This window comes from Mus pahari, chromosome 19 (genome assembly GCF_900095145.1).
Source record: "Mus pahari chromosome 19, PAHARI_EIJ_v1.1, whole genome shotgun sequence".
Taxonomy (NCBI): domain Eukaryota; kingdom Metazoa; phylum Chordata; class Mammalia; order Rodentia; family Muridae; genus Mus; species Mus pahari.
Genome location: NC_034608.1, coordinates 29,075,410 through 29,084,690, shown reverse-complemented (window position 1 = coordinate 29,084,690; position 9,281 = coordinate 29,075,410). Strand labels below are relative to the sequence as shown.

Sequence of the window (9,281 nt, the reverse complement as noted above, 5' to 3'; positions counted from 1 at the left end):
TCTCTCTCTCTCTCTCTCTCTCTCTCTCTCTCTCTCTCTCTCTCTCTCTCTCCATATAAAAAAGGAGTCACACCATTAAATAAAACCAACAACCCTGTCCCAGCAGCTTTGAAATGCTAGTAGCCCCTCAGCTTGGAATGGAACTCTGCACCCTCCTCCCCTCTGCATGCTGGGGTTTTGTCTAGCTGTGCGTGCTGTTCCAGTGGCTGTATGCAATTGCCCTACAATGTCCAGAAAACACTGTCTCCTTGAAGTCGCCTATTACCTCCGATATTAAGTCTTTATGTAGTAGTCTAGACAGGTCATGGGCTTTAGGGGAGAATGTACTGTCATTATTCAGCTAAGAAAACATTGAAGCAACTCTTAAGGACACATTGCTATGACCACAGATCACTGCTTGTCTCTCATGAGAGAAGGTTGTCCTTGAAGTCGATGATCATTATCACAGAGACCCACAGCTGGTCAAGGTACAGAGACTAAGAGAGTACAGAGTGTCCAGCTCTACATTGGACATGTCTATCACATCCCTTCCCCCCAAGGTTTAGGGATCGTCATAGAAATAATATCCCATTTAAGGCAAATTATCTAAAAATGTCACCAGAGTCACCAAGCATGACAGGAAACATAATTATGAACACTAAAATGAATGTATACTTAAAGCATCACAAACTATAGCAAAAATGTAAGAACAACATAAAATACTGAAGTACATTAAATAGAAGTCTCAATATCTTCAAACATATACACAGAAAAAGGACTTTCAATCAAGGTTTGGGGGCAGTGGGGGGGAATGGACATAGAACATACATAGAAAACTAAGAAGAAGTGGCAGACATGACCAGTAGGCAATAAACATGCTAACTTTCATTAATCATTCCAAGAAAATGCACATGTGATATAGCAACTTCATTTGCTTCTCAATACAGAAAAGGTGGAGAAGCTGTTACAAGATCTTCAGATTTGTGTAGAGAATTTGACTCAAAACCTTATGCCCATCCTTGATCTCTGGAGTTGTGCATGCTTTGGCCTTGTTCAATATGTTTCTATTCACTTTGGACCAGGCAGGGTGTACACTTGGGTTGCTCCAGGCTATTTATAGGATTGCAGCCTGCACAGCCCAGGAAATTCAATTCACCATCATGCTCCTTGTCTGTTTCACTTATAAACCCCATGGCTTCTCCATGAAAACTTAGAAAATCTCCAAGATTTTGTGAATGGGTACTGCTGACTGAGTGAATGGGTACTGTTTTGACTGAGTGAATGGGTGCTGTTGACTGAGTGAATGGGTGCTGTTGACTGAGTGAATGGGTGCTGCTGACTGAGTGAATGGGTACTGCTGACTGAGTGAATGGGTACTGCTGACTGAGTGAATGGGTACTGCTGACTGAGTGAATGGGTACTGCTGACTGAGTGAATGGGCACTGTAGACTGAGCACTGCCTGGGCTAGCGCTGCCCTATTAGATTCCCCATAGAAGTTCTGACAGAGCAGTTTGCCTCCTTTCTTGTTCAGGTTGAGAAGTGATAGGTTAAAGGCCATGCCCATGTTTGAGGTGCCAGTATGTCAGATCTTGGTTTTGTATACTGGTAGGATGATGCCTTAAGCCCCAGGAAGGATGGCAAAGCATAATCCCAGTTGACCTGCTTTCAACCCCCAGTTCCCAACAACAGTACGAACATTTAATGAAACAAAGTCCAAACTAGAGATGATTCAGTATGCCTTCAAAATGCCTCTGATCAGAAAGAGTGCAGCAGGGCTTGGCAGATGAGGCAGGAGCTCTCCTCCCCAGCAAAGCCCCCCCTGCCTCTCAGTGCACACAACTGCAATGCTCTTCCACGGGGAAGTGGAGGCTTGCACGTTTGCTGCACTCTGGCTCCTGGGACTAGAACCAGACAACAGTGCGGGTGTCCAGGGTTCTGGCCAGTTTCAGACATAAAGTTGGAGAATGTGTGTTATCACATAGTTGATGGAAACCTACTCCAAGGTGCCTGCTCCTGAGGCATGTGTGAAGGAAGCCACACTCTGCTAACCCCAGGTCTGTGTGACTTGGTCCTGATGTCCCCCAGCTCCAGTCAAAGGGAACAATGCTGAGATCAGCAGCTCTTCCCCCTTATCCAGCCTCTCCTGGAGCAGACGACCCAGCCTATACACAGAGAGCGAATATCACGCATATAAACAGAAGAGAGATAAATGTAAACTCAAATGTAGTGACTCCATCTTTAATTGCCATTTTTTTCCTGATGCTCAGCAATAAAATGCATATCTATTGAGCAGCGAGAGAGAAAATCATACTGATCATAGAATGTCCTAGTTCGAACTTTTTTTTTTATATCTCTGCTTTGCCACAAAATAAACATCTTTATCTCTACAATATTTTTGTTTGATATAGCTGAAGCGTCCTAACACCAAAGGCGGCTCTCGAATGTAATGATAAATAACCACAAGTCCAGGGAATAATTAAGTACAAAAAAAAAAGTATCCAAGTCTGTGTTCACATCAGCAAAAGGATGCAATTAAAGTAAGTGATCGCTATAATTAGCCACACATAACTGTATTTCAGCAAATGAGCAAACACAATTATTTCTGGGAAACAGAGGTAGCGCGCAGATCCTGGCACTCCGAAGAAACCATTTCCTAGAAAAATAGTGCTATTTCTGCCTCGTCCAGAACTTTAAATTATTATAGATATTTAGTTGCTTCTGGTGCTTTCTTTAGAATGGACATTGACTATACCCTGGGCATGGGCATGAAACCCTCGGGGACTGGAGAGATGGCTCGGTGGTTAAGAACACTTGCTGCTCTTCCAGAGGACCCAAGTTGAGTTCCCAGGTTCTACACTGAGAGGCTCACAGCTTGTGAATGGGTAGTATTGACTGAACACTAACTTTGGGGTTAGTCCCATCTCTGAGGTTCCCTGTAAAAGTCCTGGCATAGTCCTGTATCGCGCCTTTTAATAGGAGAAAACTGGAAGGTGAAAGGTTAAGGACCTTTGTCCTACGTCTGATATTGTTGCATCCGGTTTGGAGTTTGAACCTGGGCAGTATGCCACTATGGTGAGGCTGTCTAGAGTATCTGATGTCACCTTCTGGCCTCCGTTGGTACTTGCACACAGGTGGAATCCCCATCCCCCAGCCCCCCTCCCCCCAAGATAAAATGAAATGAAATAAAATAAAATTAAACAGAATAAAATCTTGTTCTCCTCTCAAGGTTCTGTGGTAATAAGCAAGTCACAGGCTACATGTGTGGAAACGGCTCTGGAACACTGAGGACTGGATTTTCCTGGCTGTCTCCCTAGCAATTAGTGGTTCATTTGCAAGTAGTAGTGTTTCTTCAATGGGCACAGGCTTATGGAGATTCCAACACACAGGTCCTGGAACTGTATATTTTAGTAGTTCTGAGAAAATATCATGGGACAGGAAGTCACGGTGCTTGTAAAAATTCATCAGCTTCCACTAGTCAATTTGCCTTGAGAGGTTGAGTCAACTCTATTGAATCTACCTATAACCATTTTCCAAGTTGTAGCTTTTTATGTTTTGATGATTTTTTTTTAACAAATCAGATTAATTGAATATTTGGTTAAAGAGTTACCTTGCTTCCTCCTTGTCTAATATATTTGCTGTTTGATCTGCAGGACTGTGACTACTGTAAAGTCAAGAACATGGGGAGCTCCCGGAAGCTCAAGTTCTCCTGGAGACAGGCTCTGCTTCTGGTGAGGGGACTCAGTCTTCTCTCTTCTGGGGTCTCCTTACTGGGATGTTTTAGAAGACCCTTGGCAGATCTGAAATAATCTCTGTGTGTTGTATTAACTCTCAAAATTGGGGGAAAGGGCGAGTAACTTCTCACATGACAATAGATAAGGAGACATCTGTTCGCTAGTTTGGAGAGTGCTGCATTTATTTTAAGCTTTGTGGATTATGAATTAAGCGTACAGAGCATCCGTTCTCAGTGCTTGTATTGACACTGCTCACGTCTGGGTTATGCAGGAAGAGTTTGCTGGGCTCTATAACAGACCAAGTTGGATCTATGCCCGGATGCTTTCACAAGGGCTGAGAAACCAGCGCACGTTTCTATAGTTAATCACCACCTCTTTCTCCAGAACCCCACCACCTTTCCCACTGAGCTGGGTACATGCCCACCTCATTTCCTCCAATCCCATGTGGGTTTCTGTAGAGACTACTTGCCCATTGTCCACCTAAACAACTCTCTGGTCAAATGCAACATCACCCTGATGGGCTTTGCTGTGATGTGTGGTTCTATTTTCTGTTGGACAGTCAACTTCCCATTCTGAAGGAATTTCTGATTTTATCCATTTCCTCTAAGGCACATGTCTTTCTGCTCTGACCTTTTAAGCTCTTTTTTTTGAGGAAACTGTGACTGCCAGTTCTGTTTCTGAGTTTTCCATCTGAGTTTTGTGCTCGTAGGTCTTATAAGTCTTCATTGTGTGCTCTGTCTTCCGGTCTGTGGTTATACCAAGTGCCCTAGTCTTTTACTGTCCTTGGGAACAGATTTACATAGGGTTTCCCCAGGAGCCTAAGGGTGTTATGGCCTCAGTCCAACTTGGAGATTCTGAGAAGCCTTAGCTGGCCCATAGTCCTGGTTCTAGTGCAACTAATTCTGTGATGGGTACACCTCAGTTCCACCCCCTTGGTGGTCTTAGTGAATCCTGGACTGAGTCTGCTATCAAAGAATTAGGCTTTTCCAGTGTCCCCAATGTCCCTGGGAGGAGAACCTAAGACTCAGGCTGCCTTGCTAGGCCAGCACGGCTGTCATGGTTGCTTTTGACTGTCAACGTGAACGGACGTAGCGTCACTTAGGATGGTGATTCTATTGAGGTTTAACAGAGGAAGGACGACATACCCTGAATGTGGGTGGCACTCTGTTCCGGGAGCTTGAACTAAATAAGAAGGAAAAATTATTAAGCCAGCCAAGCACCAGCAGGCATCTCTCCCTCTCATCCTGGCTGCTGTAACAATGGAACCAGCCACCTCACCTCCCACTACCAATGGCTTCCATGGCATGGCGGGACGTATCTTCTCCAACCGTGAGCTGCCCTAAACTCTTCTCTCCTTAGTCAGGCTTTCATGAAAGCAAAGGAAACCATAAAGAGAACTGTGGCCTCTGGTCCCCAGCTCAGCGTTTGACTGTTAGCTCTCTGGCCACCTTTATCAGAGTAAGCAGAGACGCCTCGTAAGGCTCTTCTGGGCACCCTCAGGAAAGAAGAGCTGGATTTTCCCCATCAGCTACTACTAGATCCATATCAGGGAAAACATGTGTTTTCATAAACTCGGATGTGGCAGCCCAGCTGGTTTCTAAGTGATAGAGTCACCTGAGAGCCTAAAGCCAGTCTGTCCTCTGAAGCCCTCAGTATGACTTCCTCTCACATTCTTAGCTGTGTGAAAACATTTAATTCCACAATGTTGGTTGAACATTCATGTTCTCCCCAGCACAATAAGCATCTTCTGCTGGATCCTGTGGAGCGGCATCCCACCAAACCTCCAAAAGGTCATCAAACCACGAGTGAGACTCTCTTCTGCCTGAGCGGTAAGACGCTGACAGTGAGGCCCAAGGCAGAGTTTTACAGCTTATGTTCTATCTCCAGCTATTAAGCCTACTTTAAAAAAAAAAAAACATTTTTAAAGAGTTATTTACTTACTTTATGTATATGAGCACCCTGTAGCTGTCTTCAGACACACCAGAAGAGGGCATCTGATCCCATTAGAGATGGTTGTGAGCCACCATGTGGTGGCTGGGAATTGTACTCAGGACCTCTGGAAGAGCAGTCAGTGCTCTTAACCACTGAGCCATCTCTCCAGCCCAAGCCTACTTCGTTTTTAACTGTTAATTATACTCTTCCTCCAAAGTGCATGCGCCTTAAAACTTTGGCCTGCTGGCTCTTTCATTTAGAGGGGCTCACCATTGGTGATGGGATTTCCATTTTCAGCCGTCACGACGCTGGTCAGGGAGCTGGAGAGTTGAGTCCCGTGGTTATTGGCGTTTCTGTCTTGAGTCTCTGAAGCCATTTCTGATGAACTGGGTTCATCCCGGCTACTCAGGTTCATGTTAGTTTCAAACCCTAAAATAAATTTTAGAAATGTTTATTCTTCTCTGATAAGATGTACTTCGAATCTGAGTAAAACACTGGAAAAGACTAATTAATCAAACATCAATCATGCTTAAAACGCATGCTCCAAAATCCTTAGTGAAATCTGTAGTGGAGATAGCAGTCAGCAGAAGTTGTCACGGTACCCTTAAATATAAGCTGGGGAAAGCAACTTGTAATTTGCTATTTCCAAACAACCTAGTCCAAGTTTCTGGTTTGTATCCAAGAGTTGGTTATAATGTTTCCTATGCTGAACAGGTAATGAATATTTTTTTTGGTGCCCAAACTATTTACATATGGTACAACAAGCTTATAGCTCTGAAAAAAAAATGCATGTTGAACAAGATGGCAAAACCTGTATTGTCTGTTACAATTATAGAAACTAAACTTCAAACGCACTAAGATACATTTTCTACACTACAAAGAGAATACTTAGGGGCACCGTAATGTGTTTCTCACCAAGGGGCCTGAGATGTATGAAAACAGAAGCCATTGTTCAGTTCTATGGGGCAAAGGGGAGCTTTGAAAGCTGTGTAGAGTCAATCAAGCGAGATTTGACAAGCGCAAGAGCATAGGACGAGTCTTTACACAGACTCCTGTGACTGCTGCAAGGTGCTTGGGAAGACCTGAAAGGCTCGGAAGTCAGGTGCTGTCCCTCATCCCATCACAGTGCCACTGTGGCTCCACATCACCTGACACTTGACACTTTCCCTCTGATGCATGCAGGTGCGCCCAGCATGAATTCTTGCTTTCCTAGGATCCCCAGCGCTCCTATAACCCTCAGGAAATGCTTGAATCTACCTCTGAGTGTGCTGTGAGTGTGTTTCTCTCTTGTCAGTGCTTATTGGATCCTAACTCTCCTGGAAGTGGAGACTTTCTAAGGTTTGATGCTAACATGGTATTTAAAAGGGGTGATAAATTTAATTTGCAACATTATACTTTGTTTATAGCAGAGTTGGGCACTGTCACCTTTGACCCTACTAACTCAGACCCCAAGAAACAGAGGTGCTAGCCTTGCTTTATAGCAAGTGTGTTTGGAGTCCTGGGGATGCAGAAACACATAACAGACCTCGAATACACATAGTGGGTAGTCATTTTTACTACCCCAAACATGGCAAAATGACTTCATACTCCAAACCTTGATCAGTCAAGGCTACTTGGAGCAAAAAGAACACACAGCCGGAGGCATTGTACATATTGTAAACTAACTTCAAAACATATTTCAAAGCCCCGGTAACAAAGCAGTGTGGACCAACACAGAAACAGATGCAGAGACCAAGGAGACAGAACAAGAATCCAGAAATAAAGCACACACCCGCGGCCCGCTGAATGTGTCTACACAGTCACTAAGAATCCCACTAGGAATGGGACGGCTGTTCTGATGATGGTACAGGGCAAGTTGGGGACTACAAGCTCCCACCTCTCACCAGTTAAAAACCAACTTGTAATGATTTATTAAATTCTTCCCCATAGTGCATGAGATATGAAGCTATGAAATCACTAGAGGAGAAAGAGGAATGCTTTAGGACATTATCGTGGATGGGAGAGGGTACAACGAGACCACCAGAGCACAAGAAACACAGCCAAACAGTCAAATAGGATTATAGCAAACTGATAAGCCTGCACGCAGCAAAGGAGACAGTGAAGCGACCAGCAGTCTACTGGGAGAAAGTGTTTGCAAGCCACACATCTGAGGAAGAGTTAAAACACAGAATATGCAAGGAAATCCATCATCCCCCACCCCCAAAAAAATCAACTGCAAAAATAACTGGACTCAAAACAGACAGCAGACCTGGATACCTGTCAAGAGAGACACAGGATTAGAATATACATGAACAAGAACATACATGAAAACACACTATCACCAGTCACCACAGAAACACAAATCAAACCAGTGCCAACTCCACTGAGAAGACTGAACCATGTAGGAAAGACAAAAGATGGGGCTCATGAGTATGTGCACACACAGAACCCTTGCTTACTAGAATGTAAATTGATATATTTATTACATGTCGTATAGAATTCATGTGATCCAACTACCTCCCCATGGGTAAGTACACAAATATATAAATTAGCATGTCAAAGAGACACCTGAAAGTCCATATTCTCTGGGGCATTATTAGTTATAGCCACTGTATAGAGTTAATCTACCCATCTACCAACAGCTGGATGGTTCAAGAAAATGAAGTATATATATATATATATATATATATATATATATATATATATATATGAGGGAATGCTGCTATCAGGGAACACAAAACAGAAACTTTGGTCACTTATGGCAATGTGGGTAGAATTGATTGTTAATGTACCAAGCTAGGGGCAGATTTCCGTCATTTGCAGAATCTAAAGATGTCAATCTTATAGGTGTTGAGAGGAGAGTGATGGCTACCTAAGGCTGAAGAGCATATGAGTTAAGAGAGAAAGGAGAGGTTGGCCTGTGGGACAATAGTTTCAGTTAGGGAAGAGAAGTTCTGATGTGTGGTCACTTAGCAGGGCAACTAGAGATAATGACAATGTAGAGTGCATTTCAAAAAGCTACAAGAAAGAATTTTTAGCTATAAATAAATATAACCTGTTTGAGGAGATGTGTTTAATCTGACTTTAAAATCACAGGATGTGCATCCTATCCAAGCATTACTTGGAACCCTGTAAATACGTGCATGAGCTTATCTTTATCAGATAAGACAAACAATTAAAAACGATCACAGTTTCAAACACCAAGCAGAGGGACTTATGCCTAATGCCCCAATGAGTCATAAAGGGGGGGGGGGTCAACTCTGTGGCGTACAGACACAAACGCAAACAGCACAGTGGGCTTTGTGGAGTCAGTCAGTATCCACGGGGACATTGACACAAGCCAGGCTGATTTTCTTCTCTGGGCTCTTTACAGTGGCCAGTGTTACAGCTAAAGAAATGGCTGCTCCGTTTAGTCAAGTCTTACAGCTCCTGTATGCCAACAAAGCAGGCTCCGCCTCAGAGCTGTCTTAAGACATGGCCATGTATCCATGCGCCTGCATGCCTGTGGGTATGTCAAGGTATTGTTTTCATTCTTTTGCCCAGTTACCGTTTGCTTGCCGACTCTGTACCAGACACTCTAGGTGCAAGAGACTGTAAATGACACCACAGTCTTGTAGGTCAAAGCTCACCTCCTAGAAAAGGGGCTGGATGACCAAGCA

At 43.8% G+C, this 9,281-nt stretch overlaps 1 protein-coding gene across 2 annotated transcripts in view; it reads right to left on the bottom strand.

The window, feature by feature from the left end:
- Myo16 (myosin XVI) overlaps nucleotides 1-9,281 on the bottom strand; it is a 490,479-nt gene that overhangs the window by 33,648 nt on the left and 447,550 nt on the right. For both annotated transcript variants that reach the window (XM_021218659.1, XM_029531821.1), the window contains exon 33: nucleotides 5,914-6,072. In XM_021218659.1, the coding sequence (XP_021074318.1) occupies nucleotides 5,914-6,072 (159 nt within the window). The remainder of the gene's footprint in view (nucleotides 1-5,913; nucleotides 6,073-9,281) is intronic.